The sequence below is a fragment of the Onychostoma macrolepis genome, chromosome 18 (genome assembly GCF_012432095.1).
Source record: "Onychostoma macrolepis isolate SWU-2019 chromosome 18, ASM1243209v1, whole genome shotgun sequence".
NCBI classification, from domain to species: Eukaryota; Metazoa; Chordata; class Actinopteri; order Cypriniformes; family Cyprinidae; genus Onychostoma; species Onychostoma macrolepis.
This window is the reverse complement of record NC_081172.1, coordinates 28,652,806-28,677,758: the sequence shown is the minus strand read 5'-3', so window position 1 is coordinate 28,677,758 and position 24,953 is coordinate 28,652,806. Positions and strand designations below refer to the sequence as shown.

At 38.5% G+C, this 24,953-nt stretch overlaps 2 protein-coding genes across 6 annotated transcripts in view; both read left to right on the top strand.

Moving 5' to 3' along the window:
* aplp2 (amyloid beta (A4) precursor-like protein 2) overlaps positions 1-1,858 on the top strand; it is a 90,334-nt gene extending 88,476 nt beyond the window's left edge. For all 5 annotated transcript variants that reach the window (XM_058751690.1, XM_058751688.1, XM_058751685.1 and 2 more), the window contains one exon: positions 37-1,858. In XM_058751690.1, coding sequence (XP_058607673.1) covers positions 37-138 — 102 coding nt within the window. In that variant the 3' untranslated portion in view covers positions 139-1,858. The remainder of the gene's footprint in view (positions 1-36) is intronic.
* A 483-nt stretch (positions 1,859-2,341) lies between these two features.
* Positions 2,342-22,458, top strand: prdm10 (PR domain containing 10). Its single transcript, XM_058751648.1, has 23 exons — positions 2,342-4,282; positions 6,967-7,097; positions 7,560-7,721; positions 8,428-8,487; positions 8,567-8,671; positions 9,374-9,554; positions 9,668-9,909; positions 10,001-10,201; positions 10,970-11,042; positions 12,629-12,746; positions 12,846-12,963; positions 13,393-13,677; positions 15,169-15,513; positions 16,190-16,345; positions 16,560-16,739; positions 16,880-16,990; positions 18,259-18,459; positions 18,543-18,689; positions 19,397-19,567; positions 20,168-20,305; positions 20,558-20,732; positions 20,845-20,945; positions 21,040-22,458. Exons 2-23 carry the CDS (start codon positions 7,026-7,028, stop codon positions 21,229-21,231), a joined length of 3,534 nt encoding a protein of 1,177 aa, XP_058607631.1. The 5' UTR covers positions 2,342-4,282; positions 6,967-7,025; the 3' UTR covers positions 21,232-22,458.
* The last annotated feature ends 2,495 nt before the right edge of the window (positions 22,459-24,953 follow it).

Below are 24,953 nucleotides of genomic sequence, written 5' to 3'. Positions count from 1 at the left end.
GGTACTGATATCTTAAATCTTCCTCTTGTGTTTCAGGTTGATCCTATGTTAACTCCAGAAGAACGTCACCTGAGCAAGATGCAGAACCACGGCTACGAAAACCCCACCTACAAATACCTGGAGCAGATGCAGATTTAGCCTTCATGGGGCGCTGTGGAGCTAGAGAGGGGTGAACATACTACTGACCAATTATAAAACTGCTCTCAAATCATTTCATGCATTTGAAATGCATATTCTGGTTCATTTAAAAAAAAACAATGGTTTATTAATACTACTACTTCTAATACTGCTACTGTTGTACCATGGAGCGCAATTTTATGCTCTTGTAACTTTTTTTTATTTTTTATTTTAAAGTCAACTGTTTTAAATCAGGTGAACGTGATTCTGCAAATTAGCCTGGAATTGATTTTCCGTAAATTGAAATCGGAACGTATTGTAATGTTATTTTAAATGTTAATTTTATAAAGCTCTGTTCAGATCTAGTCTATAGAGGTACAGCAAAGCTGAAACAATCAAAATGAGACAGCAGTTTGTCTACACCATCGCTGGCCGCCGGAAATACTTTTAAATAGATTGCTTGTATATGAAGGTTATTTGTAATGACTTAAATGTATAGTGAATCAGAAAATATGAAAAGAAAATCATTAATTAATTTACTTTGTAATTATTAAAAACACACAATATACATAAATAGAAAAAGTAGATGGTAAATTTATTCAGTCTTTTTTTTTTTTTTTTTTCTTCCCGGAGCTTAAATCTTGGCTGGGTTACAGGTTTAAACTTTGAGGTTTAAGGACTGATATTCCCGGTCCAAACATCTGATACCATCGCCTGTGTAAGATACGATGAATGGTTCGAACTGAATGGTGTGATGGCCTGCCAGATATTTTGGCTGATTGTGAATGTAGAGGTGCCCGATTTCAGTAACATTACTACGTCATTTGTTTTTATCTTTTGGTTATGGTGTCATATACTTGGACCAATAAACAGTGCGGCCCCTGCACATGGTCAGTGCGAACTGGTTGGAAGAGCCACAAGGTTAGGGGCCTCCAGTCTCCCACATCACACTAAAATGTTTCTTTACTCCGAATGAATGTTATTTTTCCTGCCGTTACATGCACACACTCCAACGCTCCCTTTTTATAGTAAATCTGGCCTGATGAAATGTTGCATTCAGCTTAGGTTTATCACAGTTATACTGTATTTTTATTTCATAGCTGCCTAATGAGAACTGCCATGGAGAGTTTTATCGTGTGGCAATACTTTGCTTAAATCAAAGAGAGCATAAAGGCGACCGTAATTATAATACTACGACAAATATATAATATTATAGCATAAGTCCCACAAGGACATACCCTTGAAAACCATGATTAAATGAAAAAACGCACTACAGTTACCCAGCTGGAGGCCAAGGCAAGTGTAAGAAATGTTTTGCATGTCCACTACGATGCAAGGCAAGGAAAAAATTGAGTCAATTTTTTTTTCTCTCTCTTCCCCCTCTTAGTAATGTCTTTGTATGCCTGTATAGTTGATGTTGCAATCATGGCTTTTATCAAGGACAACCTGTGGTGTGCAATGTTCTTATATGAGATGTTATGAGATATATTTTTAAGTTTGTTCTCATTTATTTCCTATTTTTTTCCCTCTTCCTGTGACAGTATTTCTGTATGTGACTTTCACTATGCACCTAAATGGCTCCAATCTTGGACCTTGTCATTGCCTGCTTGATTGTGGAAATGGTCATGGGGTGAGGGGAAAATACAAAGTTCATATATTAGAAGTAAAATATGGTTGAATCCAGTGGAAAATGGCTTCTTGGTTACAGGTGGGAAACACATCAATAAATTCACTACTTCCATGTTGGTGTAATTTTTGTCATCTTTTTTACTTTTTATACCAGTATGGAAAAAAAAAAATAATAATGTATTAATGTTCTTATATCTGATAAGTAGTCTGATTTCAGTTCAAAATTTATAGTTCAAATATAATGAAATATATTACTTAAAATATATAAATATATTTTTATATAAAATATGCATGAATTACATTTACATATTTCATAATGAAACCCATTTCGATTTATATATATATATATGAAATATACACACATATACAGTATATATATTTCAATACAAAACTGATTTTATTTACTTGAAAAATCAAAAGTAACAGTCAGTATGTGGTGTAGCCACAAGCTTCTTTAAAGGAATGGTTCACCCCAAAATGAAATTTGCTGACAATGCACTCACCTTCAGGCCATCCAAGATGTAGATGAGTTTGTTTCATCAGAACCGATTTGGAGAAATGTAGTAATGGATCCTCTGCAGTGAATGGGTGCCGTCAGAATGAGAGTCTAAACGGCTGATAAAAACATCACATTAATACACAAGTAATCCACACCACTCCAGTCCATCAATTAACATCTTGTGAAATGAAAAGCTGTGTGTTTGTAATCAATCATTAGAATGTTTTAACTTAAAACATTGTTTCTGGCCAAAATACCGGTTCATAAGAATCCATTGAAAAAGTCAACCCCCTTTTGTCCCCTCATATCAAAATCCACCAACATGTTTAAAACATGTTTTTGCTTGTACAAGTGCTTAATCTGTGCATATTTCTCTCCTAATTCAAACATGACGTTTTCACTGGAGGCAACAGTATTATGGATCAAGGGCTTTTGAGCAACGTTTGAGTTAAAAATGTGATTATGATGGATTTATTTCTTGCAAACATGCAGCTTTTCGCTTCACAAGACGTTAACTGATAGACTGGAGTCGTGTGGATTATTGTGATGTTTTTATCAGCTGTATGAACTAAATTTTCCAAATCTGTTTCAATGAAGAAACAAACTCGTCTACATCTTGGATGGCCCGAGGGTGAGCGCATTTTCATTTTTTGGGTGAACTATTCTAACGTATAAATACTTGTATGAACATTCAACAACTAAGAGAAACTGAAACCGCAGATTTGCACTGTCATGCTGGAGGATCATGTCAGGATGAGTCTGCAGGAAGGGTACACATGAGGGAGGAGGATGTCTTTCCTGTAACAAAACAAGCTCAGTCTGATGCTGTGATAGACCGACCCAGACAATGATGGACCCTCCACCTCCAAATCAATCCCGTTCAAGACTACAGACCTCGGTGTAACACTCACTCCTTTAATGATAAACACAAGCCTGACCATCACTCCTGGTGAGATAAAACCATGACTTGTCAGTGCCGAGCACTTTTTGCTAGACTTGTCTGGTCCAGTGCAGTTTTAAGCATAAACCCTGAAATGGGATTGTATATATAATTATGGACCACAAAACAGTCATAAGGGTCTTTTTATTTTTTATTGAGATGTATACATCTGAATAAATAAGCTTTCTATTGATGTGTGGTTTGTTAGGATAAGACAATGTTTGGCTGAGATACAACTATTTGAAAATCTGGAATCTGAGGGTGCAAAAAATCAAAATATTGAGAAAATCACCTTTAAAGTTATCCAAATGAAGTTCTTTGCTATGCATATTACTAATCAAAAATTAAGTTTTGATATATTTACGTTAGGAAATTTACAAAATGTCTTCATGGAACATGATCTTTACTTAATATCCCAATGATTTTTGGCTTAAAAGAAAAATCGATAATTTTGCCTCATACAATGTATTGTTGACTATTGCTACAAATATACCTGTGCTACTTATGACTGGTTTTGTGGTCCAGGGTCACTTTTATGTATTATTATCATAAATATAATTTATGTTTTATATATTACACATTTATATGAAACATAGTATGTATACGTGCATACATGTGCACAAGTGCTTGTGCGACGCGAAATGTCATTGGCACGCCTGGCACGTTCTCTTTTTTTCATTGGACGGCTTTGAAGACGTTTTATTTTTTTCATTGGTTGGGAGAAATGGCGGAAAATCCCCATTGGCTCTGTGAGGAAAATGGCATATGAGCATTAAATGCCAATTATCTCGAAATGAAAAACAATCTACACATATCGGAGTTCAAAATAAACGACGCGGACTTTATCCAGCAAATCATATATGCCTTTTTTATCCCTATAATTCCTTAAAATCTCCTTCGATATATATCACAATCTGGAAATCGTCGCCTGGGGCCGCGGGTCTGTTGCTAGGTAGATTATGTTAATATATGCAAGGCAGCCATCTCTGCAGCTACCATTCAGAGGGAAGACCCACTTCAACCTTTTCCTAAAAATGCTGAAAACTCTCGGGAAATCCACACCCGAAGCTTAAGCGCGGATTCAGGATCGTCTCTCAGTAAGTGCCACGTAAAATTCACAGGCTGTTTTCCGTTGGACGGTCGATTAGAGTGTAGATATATTTTGTTGAGTGTCTTCGCCTTGCTTTGTTGTTGTCTTAGTCCCACCCAAAATGGAGTCCTGTCGTGTCTTCCTCATTCTGCTGCAGACTCTCGCGGAGCGCGCTGGGCTCATCTATGCGCGGGGAGCCAAGCGCCTCTGTCCTGCATTTGAAAACCTCCATGAAACTAGTGTGCTCGATTAAAACGACACCGTAGGCCCGTTCCAGATCAAACAGGCCCTCAGCTCTCATCCTTCTGTCGTTGCCGAGCACCAGCGCGAGTTTATGGCTGATGAAGCTGCTGTGGAACTGTTTTTGTGCCGCTGCGCTGCGGGTTTTGTGGTATAGTCCGACTGGAACTCCCAACCTGCGGGCTTGAGACGGGGGGGAGAGCGCCTCACAAACAGCCCGATCGCTTCATTCGCCATTACAGCCCTTGTAATCTCTTCATTTGTCTCAGGGTTTGAAGAAGGCCGGGGTGATAACGTTAGGCGTCTGCGTGTGTTTTTTCTGTCAGCGCGGCTGTTGGGGATTTTCTGTCCGGCCGTGTGTCTCCTCTACCCCCGTGCAGTGATTAGACTGACCGCTCCTCCAGTACGCGCCTGTGTTTGGGTTAAAGAGCGAGCTTTCAATAAATCACAAATAACACAACGAACGGATGAAATGTGTCGAGCCTGAGCTTTCATCTGTTCCGTTCACATAAGCCACTCTGTTACAAAACGTATAATGTCATTTATACAGATTAATCATGGTATTCTTTTAAGTACATTGGAGTGCCATGTAAATTTCATGGCATATATTATAATTAGGGTATGATGCCATCATTGCACCATGGTCAAGTAGGTTTTTTTTAGGGAGTTAATCTTTATTTTGAGTATAACTTAAAGTATTTCTTATACAAGATTACCACAGTCATGGAAAACCTGGAAAAATCTGACAATTTGAAAACTGAGGTTTCCAGATGTTTCTCTGGCACTATAATTGAAGGCCAAGTCAAAACATTTTTTTTGTCTAACGCTTGTCACAATACATGCTGTTGTAAGGCCGCTTTACAGAAACTTTGACTTTATTGTTTATAATATCATAATATCTTCATGCCTTTTAGATTAGAGCTGGGCAATAATATTGTTTACATTGATACACTATATTGCCAAAAGTATTGGGTCACCCCCTTCTAATGAACAGGTTTGACTACTTTAGTAATTTCCATGAGTACAAATCTTAATGTTTAAGCATATAATGCTATTCTAGGGAATTGTGTGCTTCTAATTTTAAAGCAACAGTTTGGACAGGACCTTTTTCTATTCTAACATGACAATGCCTCTGTGTACAAGGCAAGGTTCAAAAAGAAATAATTGATTGAGTCAGTGTGGAAGAACTTGACTGGTCTGCAGAAAGCCAAGTCCTGATCCAAGCTGAACACCTCTGGTGTGACTTTAAATGCAGATCTTGAGCCAAAAACTCTTTACTAAACACCAATGACTTGTACATGCACTATATGGACAAACGTATTGGGACGCCCCCTTCTTTAGAACAGAAAAAGGCACTTCCAATACTGTGGCAACAAAGATGGAAACATAATTCATGTATTTAAAAGTTGTATCTCCATCTCTGTTGCAACAGTTTTGGAAGTGTCTAAAATGACTGTACCCATATGTACAAACCATTGGTGTTTGGTAAAGAGTTTTCGGCTCAAGATCTGCATTTAAAGTCACACAAGCTTTGTTGTAGGATGTGTTAATTTTAAGTATGCTCAGAAGGCAGTCTTTGCTTTGTGTCCTTCAATCGGCCTGCTTTGAAGGATGCATCAGGTGTCCTTCAATCACCCAAAATCATCTGCACACATTCCAATTCATGACAAATCAATGGACTGAAAATGAATCAACACTGAGCTTGTTCAGTTTCATAGTTATGCAAAATATGATTTTTGAGGTGAAGCCATTGTTATCTTTAGTTTTGTTGCAAATGTATCACATAATGCTAAATCATACATAATGTAAACCACTGGGAGACCACAGACACACATGGTTACCTGTACTGCATTAATAGAAATCAGTTTTCAATACAATATACATTTTCAGTATATTCTTCTAATTCTAATTCTAATCACTTACTAGACCATCTCATTCTAGCATTTAATGCTGAGTAGGTCTCTAGCCTTGAAGCCTCAGAAGGACACAACATCACTAGGATGCTTTCTTCCAGTTAAGTAGCACTCTTAAACTCGCACGTTCAAACTCAAGTTCATCTGCCTTCACTTTTGAGAGCCATGTCCGCATTACAACATCCATCCAACCAACAACAAATGCATAAAACCAAGTTCTAAATTGCTAATTTTTTTTTTTTTTTTTTGATAATCCATTACACTTAGATGTATGTCACAATAAGAAAGAAAAGACCTCTAACAGTAAAACTATATGAGGTCAAGTGGCAACAATGTTGCATACTACATTGTATATTTTGTAATGATATGCTAATCAGGGCTATGACCACTATAGACTTGTAAAGTGATGTGTTCTCCCCAGTGTTCAGAGTTGTGGTTAATCATATGGGTTTTTCATAATTGCTCATGCTATTTAGAGAAGTCATGGGAATTAATAAAGTCTTGAAAAGATATGGCAATTTCTGTAATGCATATACAGGTGGTTGATGAGCGGTGGATAGGTGGAGGAGGTGTTCGGTCTCGCCTCATACTGTTGCTATGGAGGCCAAGCAGGAGTCCTCACCTGTGTGGAGTTCAGCACCCAACAATGACAATGGAAATACACCTCAGGTACAGCCAAACCTTGCTCTGTAGACGCATATTAGTTATGTGGAACTATTTAGTTACCTTACTTTAACATTTTTCAACCAAGAATCAATAAAGTATATAATTCTATTTTAATTCTATTGAATTCACTCCCCCGCTCTCTTATACAACAAATGTTTTTAAACTTCTCTATGAAGTATCTTGATTTCAAAGACCATTTTTGTTTTGCTTAACGCTGGAATACACTGCTCGATTTTTACAATCTCAACCAATACTAGGCATCATAGACTTGCTGTATTGTAAATAGTTACATGACATTATGCACTAAATGACTAAAAGATTGCAAATTAGAGTAAAAATCTTGGCAAAATCTGTGTAGTCTACTCCAGCTTTAAAACAATTGCATTACAATGAAGCATGCATTACAGGCCATTATGCACTAAACGTCATTGTCATGGATGTGTCATGATACGATAATGTGTGCAGGTGCATTTTGAGACCAGTGCGGTGGCTCAGATCGTGTATAGCGGAGAGCAGTCTGACCGCGCTCAGCAGCAGGTTGTATATGCTGCAGACGGAAGCTCCTACACCTCTGTTGAGTCTGCCGAACACACACTGGTGTACATACACCCAGCCGATGGAACGCAGGTGAGTTCATCTACACTGTGAAGATGTGTGGATTCGATCTTATGATTCATAATTATTGCTGTAACTTAGAAGAGTGATGGATAGACAAAGCAGCTTGTGAAGGCATAATTTTGATAAGTTCACTTTCCAATTACTATTCCAACTACTTAATACTTAATGCTAATGTTAATTGGTTAATGTTAGATAATGCATTAAAATTAAAATTGAGCAACACAGAAAACATGGTCATATTCTGTATTGCTACCAAAAGCATGTGGGGAAAAGACATTAGCATCTCATTAAACAGCAAATATTAATTGCAGAAATTAGCATGTTCCAGACTAAAAAAAATATGTACTACATGAGTCACAATATTTTGTTATTTTTGCTGAACATGTAATTGACCAGCTTCCTGCAAAGCTGTGCAAATTTAATTTTTCACTTACCTCACTTTGTGTTTTTCTTCTTCCGCATTTCAACTCCATATTTAATGATTTATTTATTGTGTGAGTAGGTGATGTGTAATAAGCTGTACAATCAGATTATATATTTTATTATTATTGCAAAATAAACCCCTTCAAGTGTGATACAAGTTCAGTCACTTTGTTGGGTTTATTTTGTGGTAATTATTGGCTGATTGAAAGATATGTACATATATACTCCTGCTGATGAATAATCGCAGACACACTGGAACTCGGGTTTACTGCTCTTTTTCGTTCCTATCCAGGCGGTGTTTACAGATCAGCCCCAAGTGGCCTACATTCAGCAAGATGGCACAACACAACAGGTAGTGTGGCGTTCCATAGCATTATCGTGTTTTCTTTTTCCATTGATATGGCCCACTAACATTATCTGTTGCCTCTCAGGTGACTGTGTTGCTACCCAGCGGTCAGAACATGAACACTGCAAATCTGCACGTACTGAGTAATGTAGCTGATGGCCCACAGGCGATCCTGGAACCTGTGACACAGGTGAACCTGCACTGCTAAACACATCCTGCAGGATTTTTTGTATTGATTTGGAATTGTGGACTCAAACCTCTTTTACCTTGCGTTCCAGGGGGTGTTGATCGCTTTAACCCTTAGACTAAAAAACAACCCGCAGCAACAGTGTAAAAGTAGCCCAATTCTGTAGGAGAACCACTGACTTATTCCAGCAAAATCACTGCTTTACACTACATTAGTGAAATTACAATACTTATGTCTAGATTTTTTCGCTATTTTCGTTATTTTGGCAAAAATGCGATTTCTGTGAAAACCGGTTTGCAAAAGCACTGTATTACAAATCTAGTAAAATACTCTAATCATCTGTCCACAAAAATGTTGGAAATGATGCAAATGTGAAAACGCAGCATAACTGGCACAGTGGCTCACGATTCCCAAATGCACATTAAATTCACACATGCAGACACTTTGTTTCAGCGTGAACTGAGCTGCTGAAAACACTGACTCGTGAGCTGCTCACATGAACGCAGTGCTGTGCTGCACTTAGTTTGATTGACAGACACTTTGATCTTTTATTTTATTCTGAGAAGTGAGCCGTTCACCTGAAAGGCTTCTTAACATTGTCCTACCATAGGCATGAGATTACAGTGTATTAAAATAAACAATCATTTGCTTTAGTGAAGCAAGATTAACCTCCTCTTGACTAGAAACTGATTATTTTCCCAACAGAGCCAACTTGCTGTGACTAATGCAGCTCTCCCCAACATGCCAGAGGCCTCATCGAGTCCCCTGGGGGCCACCGATTCCACTGTGGATTCAGAGGATGAGGAAGAAGACAATGATAGCGATGATTCTGAAATGGATGACTGGGAACCCAGGACACCCCAGCCGTTCACCCCTCAGAACCTCTGTGAGTAGACACATAAGACTGTGTGGTGAAAGAAAATCGGTTTTAATTCTCTTGCAAAATGCAAGGTCAAGTCACTTTGGAATGTGATCATGTGTTATTATTTCTATGTGTAGGGTGTGAGGACTGTAATAATGCTAATCCTGGAGCATGTATAAAACATGGCCCTCTGCACCCCATCCTCAGCCGCCCTGTGATGTCCAAGGCTCGGGCCAGCCTTCCTCTCGTCCTGTATATTGACCGCTTCCTGGGCGGAGTCTTTACCAAGAGGCGTATCCCCAAACGCACACAGTTCGGTCCTATAGAGGGGCCGCTGGTGCGACAGAGCGAACTGCAGGACACGCACATCCACCTGAAAGTACGGCAAACCTGTAAACACCTACTCTTTTATTCTAGATAGTTTTCTAGTATTGCATTTAAAATTCTCACATCCTGCTGCTTCTGTGTAGTTATACATGCTAGACCCTGAAAAAGAAGGCGAGAGGGCAGAGGACCTCTGGTTTGACCTGACCGATGAAGAGAGATGTAACTGGATGATGTTTGTTCGCCCGGCCCAGAATCACCTGGAGCAGAACCTGGTGGCTTATCAATACGGGTCGGACATTTTTTACACCACCATTAAGAACATTCAGCCCAAACAGGAGCTTAAGGTGCGCTTAAAGTAACAGTTTCTCATCTGTATCAAACAAATGACTGGGCCATATTGCTAAACATTTTATTACTATTATTGTTTTTAATGCAATGGAGTGCTACCAGTGTTAATTATTCATTGAAGATACTATTCAGGGATGTGATTTTTCTGTATAAATACGGTTTTCCGATGTCTGAGGGACGACCCTTGTGATTTGCGTAGATCTGAGTGTTAGTTGGTTACTGCATGAAGATTGAAATCATGCAAATGGCCAAATAAACTGCGAATAGATTGTTTTCTAAAGCATCATGGATGGAATGGTCCTGAGAGCGCTGCACGAGCTCGCGGCACATCTGCAGGACAGTTCAAAGCTTTCAAATCATTCAAAGTGCCAAACACATGTAGAATCAGTGCTGAAACATGTTACTTGACCTGGTGACTTTTTATGAATGGTGGTGGGAATTTGAGATTGCTAGTGCTGTCATATGCCTGGCTATTGTAGTTTCTCTTAATATTTAGAATTAGATTTTATTTTTATATTTTCTGTTTTCAATTTTAATTTTAGTTTTGTCATTTTTATTATTAGAATTTTTTTTAAATATGTAGGTTTTGTTCAGTTAAAATTTTTATTTTTAGTTATTTTAATACTTCATCTAAAACTAAATGAAGCTTAGAAGGGTTGCTTTTGCAACTAGCTGAAATAAAGTAAGTTTTAATAAGTATTAATGTTTTTTTTTTTTATTTTATACTTCAAGGAAAGAAATTCACACGCAGTCTTATATTCCAGGTGTGGTACGCCGCATCGTATGCAGAGTTTGTCAACCAGAAAGTTCATGATGTCACAGATGAAGAGAGAAAAGGTAAATTGTCGTCTCTTCTGAAATTAGTAACTGCTGGAAGTGTTATAATTGATGACATTGGTGATTCATTCACACATCCACAGGCATGACAAACAATATATTTACTAAGGATATAACTGTGAACTTTCTCACAGCTCTGTTCATTTTGCGATTTTATTTATTTATTTATTTTTTTTTTTTGGAGTTTCAGTACAATAAAATCTGTGGTGTTTAGAGATGCATGATATGAAAATTTTAACCGATACTGATAACCGATAATTAAGTCCTTCTCGTGGCCGAATCCGATACCGATAACCAATAAGTTCAAATTTTTATATTATAATTTTCATATAATGTGCAGTTTGTGCACCCAGGAGAATTCAAAATCTAAGATGCATTGATGAAACCGATATTTTAGTAGCTCTGGCCTAACTATAATAGCAAACATCAGTCCTGACTCTTTTTGTGTAAGGCACCACAATACTTAGTAACAGAAATGGTTTAACAGAACTATGGTTTATCTACAATTAACAACAAATTTATATTCAAGTATTTCATGCATAAAGAAATGCATCTATTCAACCTTTTTCGCTGTCTCTGGAAAACTTTTTACAATTTTCAAATGCCTGCTGAATGGGGACATCGACGCTTTGTGTTTTGGGCTTAGCATTAGTAGTTGCTGCTGCTACTGCGGCTGCTTCATATTCTTTTAATACAGCTTCGCCGCGATGATGACCTTTCAAGTGAGATATAAGATTTGTTGTGTTAAAACTTGACACCTTTTTTCCTCCTCTCGGAATCCTTGCTGAACATGTTGCAAATAGCAATGGCATTGTCCTCCTCCTCTGCCACCGAGAAAAACTTCCAGCAGGCAGGCGAAGGCATGTTCACAGATGATGACATAGTGAGCGCGACACAGGCTGAGAGTCAGTTTAAAGCTGCAGTCACTTGCACTCGGAAAGCGGATGAATCACAGATAAATCAGACTGACTGATTGATTTACCATCAAGCGTACTTTATCGGACCTACTTATCGGATTTCATTTATTTATCGGCGCAATAAAAATGACGTAATTTTCACTCATATCGGTCGATAATTTATCTGTCCGATAAATATCATGCATCCCTACACCGTGTCCCAAAAAAGGTTTATAATATAAATGTTAAAAATCAAACTTTTATCATAAAAAAAGTAAACAAAAGTTGAAAGCAGCATGAGAGGGAAAATCAGTCTTGTTAAGACAGATTTTTTACTAAATGTATATATGTGCATTAATTTCAGTTAATTATATTTACATAATATCATATCCATTGGGAAGAATGTAATAATAATTAAAGCTTCTAAACACATCAGTAAGGCTGATTACACAAAGGTCAAAGCTTAAAAATGTTCATAATATATTTATTCATTCATATAACAATAGCAGTCATGAATTTAAAAAGAATCACACTAAATGCTTATAATCTCCTCCTTTAACTATATATAACTTCTTATTTAACTTCCTATTTACTCATTTTACCGAGAACTGTACCCCTAGTTTTACATCTGACCAATGATATTATCCTTGTAATATTTTAAAAACGTTTCTCTTGTGGTTCCTGGATCAGTTTTACGTGAGCAGGAGAAGAACTGGCCGTGCTATGAGTGTAACAGACGGTTCATGAGCTCTGAGCAGCTTCAGCAGCACTTAAACATGCACGACGACAAGCTGAACCTCATCCAAAGGTTTGAATGCACATCAGTGACTTGATTTCTCCGATGATCATGATTGTATTCCTGACAGTGAGTCCATTGCAGAATCTGACTAATATTCTCCTCTTCCAGGCCGAAGGGCCGTGGCCGAGGACGGGGCAGGAAACGATTCGGTGCTGCAAGGCGACCAGGACGACGTACGAAATTCATCTGCCCACAGACTCCTGTTGAGAGTGCTGACAAGACACAGGTACTGCAGACCTCATTTACTCATGTCTTTTCATCCATCTTCGAAACACAAATTAATTTTTTATGAAACCTGAGATATTTCTGTCCCTCCACTGAAAGTCCATTCCACCCAAAAATTTGATGCCTCAAAAAGTTTATAAAGACATCCTAAAAGTGATCCATATGAATGGAACAGTTTAATAAGTTTTCCGAAGAGGCAAAATTGCATTATAAGATGAACAGATTTAATTTAGGTTTTGATTCACATATAAACATTGATTAACACACACACACACACACACACACACATAGAATCATCAAATATGTTAACGGTAGCTCAAATTTGTTTGCTTGATGCAGATTGGATTTTGATCTCTTTATGAACTTTTAAAAGTTTGAAGGGTTTGTTGGAACTGACTGTGCTAAATTTTTGTCTCTGCACCTGCCATAGGAGCTTTTATCATCTGTAGATAAACTACCATTTGAGGAGCGAACGGACGGAGCTCTTAATGGGCTGAAGGTGGTGGAGATGACAGCCGAATCGATGGAGACCGAGACAGAAGAAGGGCTTGATACCCCAGCAACCCACACTGAGGAGCTGCAAGAGGAGGGGGATTCTGTCACCCCACCTCCGGCCACAGAAGTCCCGGGGTCTGCCAAAGAGGACCTGTCTCAGACAAGTCCCGAAGACCCCCACCTCACACCGCATGACATGAGGAGGGCGAGGAGGATTAGGGTAAGATACGCCCGTCATGAGTGACCCACAACCTCAGATCTCTGCATTGTAGTGTGTTGAGTAGGCTAGAGTTATTTAACAGTAGCGTGTGTGTGGGTGTGTGTCCTTCTCTTTTGTTGTGTGCTGCACGTTCAGGTGGACTTGCAGGTAGGTCTAATGTGGGCCAGAGTGGAGTCGGAGGAAACTTCCTCCTTCAGTCAATAGTGTTGTGATGTCACGCTACACTGACAGTCTATGACTCCCTACATCCCCATTACATCTGTCTGTATCAGTTCAGTCCTTGAGCTTCATCAACCAGCAGAGTTTTAGGACAGCTGCTCCAAAAATCAACATTCACATCATTAAATTGTAGTCCTGTCGTCCTGTTTGACCAAAAGGAGATGTTTATGGTTTCATGGGTGCCCTTTTCTATTATAATGAACTTGAATGGGAAAGGATGCTAGGCCTGATTTGACAATATTGATTTTGATATTCATGTCGATGAACCGATGTCAATTATTAAATCCCAAGAATCAGTCATTTAGTCTATACTGTTTTCTGTTGATGCATGAACAAAACATAGCTTAATTTGATTTGTAGCATGCCTTCCATGCAATAATCACAATAAGCTTTGCGACTTTTAATATGAAAGTCTCAGTTTGTATCATGAAATTCAAAGAGTAAATACCATTTTGGTGCTGAGTGCGCGTGAATCAGTCATCTCTTCCTCTTTACTTTAAATGTTTATATTTCAACAAAAGAATTGGAGTAGAAACGGACTTGTGTGCAATTTTAAATGTTTGTTAACGAGTGTTGATCTGAAACTAGATTGTACCATTGTTTAATTTAGACTGGTTGTTATTTTAACCTTCAATATGATAGTAATGTACCAATTGTCAGCTACATATACTGGACCTGATCTATAGCCAAATGAATTGATATCTAAATCAAGAGCTTGTGAGTCGGAACTGAACTGAACTGTGAAATCTGTTAATACCAAGCACTAGTGCTTACTATTGTGCTTCAAAAATGACAAAAAAAAAAAAAACCTGTAAAAGTGGTTCACACTACTGATACTATAATTTGCCAAAATAAGAGCTCTATGGTTTAACATTTGAAAGCAAAGAAATTAAGAGAGCCATGAGTATTAATATTGGCAATGGAAACCATTCTGCCAAACATCTCCTTTTGTGTTCCATGGAGGAAAGTTGTTTTGGGTTTAGAAAGATATGAAGGAGAATAAATGATGACAGAATGTTAATTTTTGTGCGAACTAGCTACAACTGAAAGATTGAATGCTGTTTGTGTTCAGCATGCAAACAAAACGGCTTGTTTCAGCAACCCCCTCTGTGACATAAAGACCATGCGAGTGCATCGTGTCATTGCTCACAAATCATATGAATTCAGTGTAATCTAAGTGATTCCTCATCATCCTGCCTGGATTGTTCACCTGGTCGTCTTCTCATTTCAAAAGTGTCCATTCCTCCATGCTTTCTCTCTTCCCTTACCCAGAATGCCGCTCTCCAGCATCTATTCATCCGTAAGTCCTTTCGACCCTTTAAATGTTCTCAGTGCGGGAAAGCCTTTCGGGATAAAGACAAGTTGGACCAGCACATGCGGTACCACGGGCGGGACGGCTGCCGTCACATGTGCCATCAGTGCGGTAAGGGCTTCCTGACGAACGCTGCGCTCGAGGATCACCTGCAGTTGCACTCTGATCAGCGCACCTACTCCTGCCTCTTCTGTGCCGAGTCCTATGACAGATTGGACCTGCTCAAAGTGCATGTGGGGGTTCACCTGGTCAACGGCTGCTTTTCCTGTCCTTCCTGCAAGAAAACCTTCACAGACTTCATACAGGTGTGATGTGCTAACAAACAGATGTACACATTATCACAAAACTGTTTCTAAATAGTTCACCCAAAAATGAAAATGTGCTGAAAATTGACTTCGTCTAGGATGTAGATGAGTTTGGTTCTTCATCGGAAAAGATTTAGAGAAATCTAGCATATCACTTGCTCACTAATGGATCCTCTGCAGTGAATGGGTGCCGTCAGAATGAGAGTCCAAACAGCTGATAAAAACATAAGTTATCCACACCAGTCCGTCAATTAACGTTTTGTGAAGTGAAAAGCTGCTTGTTTGTAAGAAAGAAATCCATCATTAAGACGTTTTAACCATAATTCTTGGGCGCCCATAATCCATAATGCTTACTCCAGCGAAAAAGACCATCCCATGTTGTCCTCTCACATCAAAATCCACCAATATATGTATATACAGTCAAACCAAAAATTATTCAGACACCAGATATGATTTATAATATAACTGACGGCACCCATTCACTGCAGAGGATCCATTGGTGAGCAAGTGATGTAAAGCTAAATACATAAAAACTAAATATGACTGTTTTTAGTTAAATAAACCTTTAATAACAAGTGGAAGTCAAAAGTGATATGACCGTTTTAATGTCTGGTTACATGGCGATATTCTTGTTTAATCGTGTGTGATGAACCAATCATGCATCTGTGTTGTGCAGGTTAAGAAACATGTGAGAAGTTTCCACTCGGAGAAGATCTTCCAGTGTACGGAGTGTGATAAAGCCTTCTGCAGGCCTGATAAACTACGACTCCACATGCTTCGCCACTCTGACCGCAAGGACTTCCTGTGCTCCACCTGTGGAAAACAGTTTAAGGTGATTCACATATGCCCAGATGAATATCATTCATGCATAAATGTATACACGAATAAATGCAGTGCATTATGATGTTTATGCATTTTTAAGATTTTGAACCCATATACATTTGTTGCATTTAAAGTTTAGACATGAAACCCACCTTAGAATGTGTGTGTTTGTTTAATATCTTCTCATTCATTTTGTTGTGTGTTGTTTCTCCTTTGTTGGCTAGAGAAAGGATAAACTACGGGAGCACATGCAAAGGATGCACAACCCTGAACGCGAGGCCAAAAAGGCGGACCGCATCCACCGCACCAAAGCTCTGAAACAGAAGGAGCCCACCACTGACTTTGAGAGCTTCATGTTTAAATGCAGACTCTGTATGATGGGCTTCAGGAGACGAGGGATGCTGGTATTTAAATTTTTTTTTTTTTTTTTTTTTATCTCAAGTTTGTCTATTACCTTTTTTTTTCTGTTTCTTAGGCTTTCTAAAATTAGTGTTTTTGAAATCATCGGCCACTTGTGACCTCTTTATTACTGTACTGTCCATAGGTGAATCACCTTTCTAAACGACATCCTGAGATGCGATTGGAGGAGGTTCCTGAGCTGACGCTGCCCATCATTAAACCCAACAGAGATTACTTCTGCCAGTACTGTGATAAGGTCTGGACTCTCTCAGCACATCAGTGTTCTACTGGGGTTGTTCATGATAGCTGTGAGCTCTGCCAATTCTGTCTTACCACCTTCTATGGATCTGCACATTTTAACGACCCTCTGGTCTTCACATTGGCTGCAGTTACTGCTGACTCATAGAAAGACAATAGCAGTGTGTCCTAGAGCCAAGAGACTTGAGCCTCCTCCTGAAAATAGTTTCCACTTGGCTCTTCCTGCATAGTGCATTCATGTCAACAGGTTCTCTGTTAAAATTGATCTTGAAAAAGACATTTTTAGGCAAACTTAAAAAAAAAAATTAACGGTATAGGGTTCCCAAAGTTTTGGAAAACTTGGAAATTTCAGTCGATTATTGTGTTTTGAGAAACACGCACACGTGTACACTGACATTCAAATGTTTGAGATCAGTAAGATTTTTAATGTATTTTAAAGAAGTCTCTTATGCTCATCATTTGATCAAAAATACAGAAAAAACTGTGATATTGTGAGGTTATTGAATTTTCCTCAGCCATTACACCAGTCTTCAGTGTCACATGATCCTTCAGAGAACAAATATGCTGATATATTATCAGTGTTGGGAACAGCTAAATTTCTTTTCTTTTTCTTTTTTTTTTTTTAGAACCTATGTATATGAAGAGTTTATTTGCAAAAACGGATAACTCATCATGAATCATGTTTTTTATTATGTTATCATGTTTTTATTGTGTTAGTTAGCTGTTTTTTTAAGTTATTTTTTTTTAACCTAGTCAAAATAACCCAAATGCAATTTGATTGAGATTAATTGGAATGCACAATGTAAAAACATGATTTCTGAGAATTGTTAAAAATGGAGTTATGTTTTTGCAAATGAATTCTTCATATACTTTTTAGTATATACTTTCATAAAATATATTTTATGAATAAAAAGTTAAAGAACAGCATTTGTTGAAAACATAAAAAATATAAACTACTGTAAAAAAAAAATTGGGGCAGGTACTTTTTTTTTTTTTAAAGAAATGAATACTTTTATTCAGCAAGGATGTGTTAAATTGACTTAAATTAGGACTTATATTGTTAGAAAAGATTTTTATTATAAATAAATGTTCCTAATTAACATTAAAAATCTTACTGATCCCAAATTTTGAATAGCACACACACATGTATATTTATATAATGCAATTAAAAACAACTGAAGAAGTCATGAAAATTCATCCATGAAAGTAGTAATTGTATATGTTATGTTGTTATTTTATCTCCACCCTTTTCCTTTACCTGTTCAGGTATATAAAAGTGCTAGTAAGAGGAAGGCCCACATTTTGAAGAACCACCCTGGGGCAGAATTGCCCCCCAGCATCCGGAAGCTGCGTCCGGCTGGGCCGGGAGAGCCTGACCCCATGCTGAGCACACACACGCAGCTGACCGGCACCATCGCTACTGCACCGGTGTGCTGCCCGCACTGTGCCAAACAGTACAGCAGCAAGGTACTGTACAGCCATTAGTGACATGGTATGTGTTAATCTGTATGGATTTATGTGTCCTAATATATGCCTATCTTTGTTTTTAGACGAAGATGGTCCAGCACATCCGTAAGAAGCATCCGGAGTATCAGTACAACAGCAGCAGCAGCATCCAGGCACCGCTGGCCACTACTGTCATCAGCAGCACTCCTGCTGTCATCACAACAGACGGCGCTACTGCAGAGGCCGTGGTGGTGAGCAGATACACTTCAAATCGAAATATACCCTGTTTACCTTCTATACAAATGTCTCAGGTCTCAATGGGATCATTGGACAATGTTATTCTAAAGAAAAACATTTTTTCTTAAATTATTTTCATATTGCATATTTGTTTCCTGTTTTGAATGTATGGTAAATACTGGTAAAATGTACCAACAATCACATTTAAAATATACACTTTTTGATGTACCATAAAAATAACAGGTAGCCCATCTGAATTATATAACAATTAGGCTATCCATCTCATAGTAGCCTAACAAAATTTCATTATCAGTAGAAGTGAAATCTTATTGTAGCCTTCAAATCTGGGTAGGCTACTGTCTTACATTTTAAAATCACTTGCAGAGGAAGTTTGTTCCCATCAGGCTAACATGACAGTCAAGACTCATGCCGCTGTAAGCTTTTTTTTTCTTTTTTTTCACTTGCGATCTTCTAACATTATTACAACACACATTACATTACATCTGTCTTGGCACACTCGTTATGTGTATTTGGTGCCACCTATTGTTGTGGGTGTATTATTGACATGTCAAAGGCTAGACCCTGAATACAACGACCGAAAAAAAAAAACATCGTCTTATATTCGGGTCAGTGCGATAGTAAAGTGTTACTGGTTAGATGGTAAATGAAGTGTCACGTCAGGTAACATCCCAATATTCATCTGTTTTTGTCTTCCTCCTAGACGACCGATCTGTTGACCCAGGCCATGACGGAGCTGTCCCAGACCCTGACCACAGACTACCGCACAGCACAAGGGGATTTCCAGAGGATCCAGTACATCCCAGTGTCTCAGGCAGGAGGAGGCCTGTCACAGCCACAGCACATACAGCTGCAGGTGGTGCAGGTGGCCCCGGTACGGACACACTCATTCACACTCGCTTCTTCTTTTATTATCTTTCTTTTTTTTTTTTTTTTTACCAGCTCCCTTTTTTTTTTTTCGGTAATAATTCAAATTGGAATAATTCAGATTTCTTTATTTTTTTTTTTTAAGTCACTTATGCTCATCAAGGCTGCATTCATTTTTTTTTAGCAAAAATACAGTAAAAACAGTAATATTGTGAGATATTATTACTATTTAAAACAACTTATTATTATTACTCATTATTACTATTTTTATTTTTTATATATATATATATATATATATATATATATATATATATATATATATATATATATATATATATATATATATATATATATATATATATATATATATATATATATATATATATATATATATATATATTGGGAATTTAATTTATTCCTGTGATGGTAAAGCAGTTAAAAAATCTTGACCGGTACTGTGTGCATATATAGTACATACACATATATTGTTCTCTGCTTCTATTTTGCATACTTGTGTACATAATCCTTTATTTATAGTGCTTTTCTATCTTCTGGTGAGTTTTAGACTGATTTGATGAGTGAGTGTTGTGACTGTCTGTCCCTGCAGGCGTCCTCTCCTCATTCTCAGCACTCTACGGTAGATGTGAGTCAGTTACACGACCCTCACAGTTACAGTCAGCACTCTATTCAGGTTCAGCACATCCAGGTGGCTGAGCCCACGGGGACAGTGCAGGCCAATGCACAGGTGAGCAGCTGACTTTTACAGGATATGCATGCAGTGTAGGACAACAAATTTTAAGCATATTCACACCAAGACCAAATTTTTGGTCCATGTTATATTAGGGTGATCTATAATGATTCAGTTTCTTTATAGAGTGTATTTTAATAATTAAAAAAATATAAAATATTAGAATAATTTTGGTTGGAAAAAAAAAAGTTTTGTGTAATTTAGTGGCATCAGTCTTGCCTTTTAACACTTTTTCTATCATCCAATCAGGTTTCAGCTCAGCCTCTAAGTCCCTCCTCTCAGCAAGCGGCTCAGGAGCTTAGCACCGCCCAGCTGACCCCGGTGACCCTCGCTCAGGGCCAGACTCTACAGACGTCCACCAATCAGACGCAAGGTGCTGCACAGCATGCGTACCTACCCAGCAACTGGAACTACAGGAGTTATCGTAAGCATCTTCAGCAAAAGCTTCTGTAATAAATATTTATTGCTATATTAACCTGTATTTATACAGAAAACATAATGGCAGCATTGTGTTTTCCTCCTTTTGCTCCTGTAAGCGTCTGAGATCCAGATGATGGCTCTTCCTCATACTCAGTATGTGATCGCAGAGGCCAGCACCCCAGTCACTGCTGCCGTCAACAGCAGTCAGGTCAAAACAGTGAGTGGAAGAACTATCTGGCTTCCACATAAATTCCAGTGTTTTTGATTTCATGTTGTAATGCTATTATGTTTTGGTTTCTCGTGCATTGCAGACACATTATGTGATCTCAGAAGGACAGACGGAGCTGGATGGTAAGCAGGTGAACGTCCCGTCCACCGCAGCGCAGGTCCACCCCGACCCAATGGAGCAGCCGGCCGTCAGTCAGCAGACCACCACGCAGTACATCATCACCACCACCACCAACGGGACAGGGGCCAGTGAAGTTCACATCACCAAACCCTGACCCTCAATCACACATGAAGAAACTGATTCGTCGTCTTCAGCTGTAGAGTTACTTTAAATGAACAGATTTCTGATTTATTTTCTTGAAGAGTTAAAAAGATGAACTGAAATAGTGAAGATGTTTTGTATGAAATAGTAAGAACACTGGAGTGGTTAACTGTGTTTCTCTAGACACCCAAAAAGACCTAATTGTGTATGTTTTCAGGAACTATCATGACTTTTAACCTGTGCCATCCTGCCTTTTATCTTCATTTTGGTCTCTTTTTTCCCCCCTGTTTATTTATATTTTTAATTCAGTAAAGTATTGAAAGATTCTGCATTTTCATACTTGAGTAAGACTGATGAGACCCCTTTAAAAGGATTTCTTTTTTTATTATTATTTCTTTGTTTCCCCACAATAAAAGGGGCCAAGCGTTGTGGATCCTCACTTTTACTGGCTTTTGTTTGAATATATTTGGAAATCTTCAAGTAAAATTTGGCACAGCCGCAAAGCCTGTAAAAATACTGCCTTGATGAGCAGGCGGATCTTATAAAAGATCACATTTTACGCCAAAATCCAAAGAGAGAATTAGAATTTGCACAGAGAATGTGAAGCTTTGTGACTATTAAGCGTTACAGTTAAAATGAACTTTGTTGTCATGAACATTGTCATGATGCAAAAATATTAATATTCCTAAAAAAAACACTGACTGCAGTTTCTAATATGAAATGTAATGTAGTTTCCTATGGTTTGGAGTGGAATATGACCTTGACATTTCATTCAGAGAATCTAGCATCAATCTCAAAATTGTGTTATTTTAATAGTTAAAGCAAAACTTCCCAGATCAGATCGTCCATGCCCACATCAGCTCCCTTGCAAATTAAAGCAAACCCCAAATTAATGCTTTTACTTAATATATTTACTATAAAATATTAAAATATGGTCCACTGAAGGAGTCACCAGCCAGAACGAGGTTCAGATGAAGGTTGAACCCTTCATACCCCACAAAAATCCTTCTCAATATGTCTCAAGTTATCTGAGTCCTCATATTATTCTATGTATTATCTGTTAAAATGATTGGAAGAACTTGTGTATTTCATGTAACTTGTGTTTATGGACATGCTAGTATTTATTTGGGTTTTGCACATCCATCAGTGGAGCACTGCTGCAACTTTATATCCTGAGAAAGGGAAATATATCCAGCATACACTATTTATACCGAGACAAACTTGTACAATGTAAAAAAATCTGTATCTGTACTATGATAAGTATTGTAATTATTGACGGTTTATGTACAGTAATGCGCCTCAGTGTCTCTGGGTTGGTGTCTCCTGTTGTTCCTAGTGATGGGAAATAAATGTCCTTTTGTACACTTCATGTCTTTATTGTCTGTCAGTCCTCAAATCCCTCATCTTGGCTTTATTTAGTTTGACTGGCTTTTTAAAAAAGAAATATTCTGGAATAAATAAAAACTAAGATCTATCCACAGTATAATTTCAAGTATAATGTAATCTTTTGACTCAATATCGCACCTATTTAAACCCAGTAACAGAAAACTCCTGTTTTACTAAAGCCTGATTTGTTCACGTTTGTGTAGCTGCACAAACCTATGGCACTTTAGCCCGCCAGAAGGCGGAGCCGACCTCTATATAAGTGGGCTCACAGTGCCTTTTCATCAGAATCATTCTGAAGTGACAGTCATCAATTCGCGTGCAGCTTATAGCATGGCCAGTGACACAATACTTGTTCCCTTATTTCAACGAACCAAGGTTTCGTCAGTAACTGGGCGTTCCTTTCAAAGCGTTCTCTCACGTTGTGTATGGGGAAAGCATCTAATCACACCGTGCTATGAGTAGATACAGAATGACCCGCTCTGCGAGTCCAGTCTCGGAGCACTTAAGTAAGGACCCCTAAAGAATATCAGCTAACTAAGCCCCAAGCACAGCTGAGGGCTATCCACATAACCATTTCCACCCTTAGGAGAAATAGGCAGATCAAGCAGACAGAACCCGTGCCTGCAGGGTCGGGACGTCTAGATTATAGAACCTGGATGGCGATGACCAGCCGGTGGCCACACAAATCTCACCAATAGAGATGCCACTGGACCATGCCCAGGAGGAGGCCATTCCTCTGGTGGAGTGGGCCCTCACACCTATGGGGCATTGTAAGCTTTCTGAGATATAAGCCTAGGCTATGGTGTAGATTATTCAGTGAGAAAGCCTCTGCTTTGTAATTGGCAGCCCTTTATGGAGACTTCCAAAGCAAACAAAAGTTGCTCCGACTGTCTGAACAGATTGGAGCACTCAAAATACACTCTCAAAGCGCTTACAGGAAAAGTGCATTAGGACCCTGTGACGGGGAGTGCCAAAAAGGTGTTAACCTGGGCTCTGAACAGAGTCGAGAGCACCTTAGGGATATAACCACGTCTAGGCTTGAGGACAATTTTACAGTCGTTGGGCCCAAACTCAAGACAGGAAGCACTGACCGATAGTGTTTATAAGTCACCCACTCGCTTGACCGATGCTTATGCCAACAGCTGGGCAGTTTTAAGCAACAAAGGCCACAGCTCTGCCAAATGGAGTGATTCGAAGGGACTACAGACAAGTCCCCGACCGGCACAGTTTGAGGACGAGGAAGATTCAAAATCTGCTGATCGATTGGCCAGCTTTGAGGGAATGACTCGCTGCCACATAAAGTTTGAGTGTGGAAGGTGTACGCCTGTTGTCCAACAACTCCTGCAAGAAGGTTAGCACATGGGACATGTCATAAGAGACCGGATCAAAGCTTTGTGTGGAACACCAGTCATGAAAGACTGACCATTTGGGGGGGAAAGGCGTCATATAGACCAGAGGTCCCCAACCACCAGGTCGCAACCCACTACCGGGCCATGGAAGAGTTGCTACCAGTCGCAATAACGTTTTGGGAAAAATGTGTATAGATATGACACTCTGTTATTTATTGTGCATTAATGATTGTTCTAATTATTCTGCATTTTCGTTGTATGCGATTGATATGGAGTAGCAATTTGATGATTTCATGTTCAATATGTAAATGAAAGATTGCTCTGATCTGTCATACATTAGGGGTTAAACTGATCGCAGTTGATACGTATGGGCCAGAACCCACCGTTCGGCATGCATGTGGTTCACAGATGAATTTGCCAATTTACAAGTACAAGCGTTTTTAAACCACAAGAAGAAGAAACGAAAGAGAACTCAATTCTTTACTCATGCGCTGTTCTCTCACACAGCCAAAGCGTGCACAACCATAGAGACATGTTTCAGACAGCGTGAAAATACCGAGTTTATTCCTCTTTCACGTCTCTCTGCATTTAAGATACATAGGCTACACATAAAAAACCCTTCACGGCATTCTCATTCCCTGTGCTTAAATTTTTTTTTTCGTGCTTATCCAAAAAATCATCTGATCTGTGACTCAAAAACCTTATAAAAGATCACATTTTACGCCAAAATCCAAAGAGAGAATTAGAATTTGCACAGAGAATGTGAAGCTTTGTGACTATTAAGCGTTACAGTTAAAATGAACTTTGTTGTCATGAACATTGTCATGATGCAAAAATATTAATATTCCTAAAAAAAACACTGACTGCAGTTTCTAATATGAAATGTAATGTAGTTTCCTATGGTTTGGAGTGGAATATGACCTTGACATTTCATTCAGAGAATCTAGCATCAATCTCAAAATTGTGTTATTTTAATAGTTAAAGCAAAACTTCCCAGATC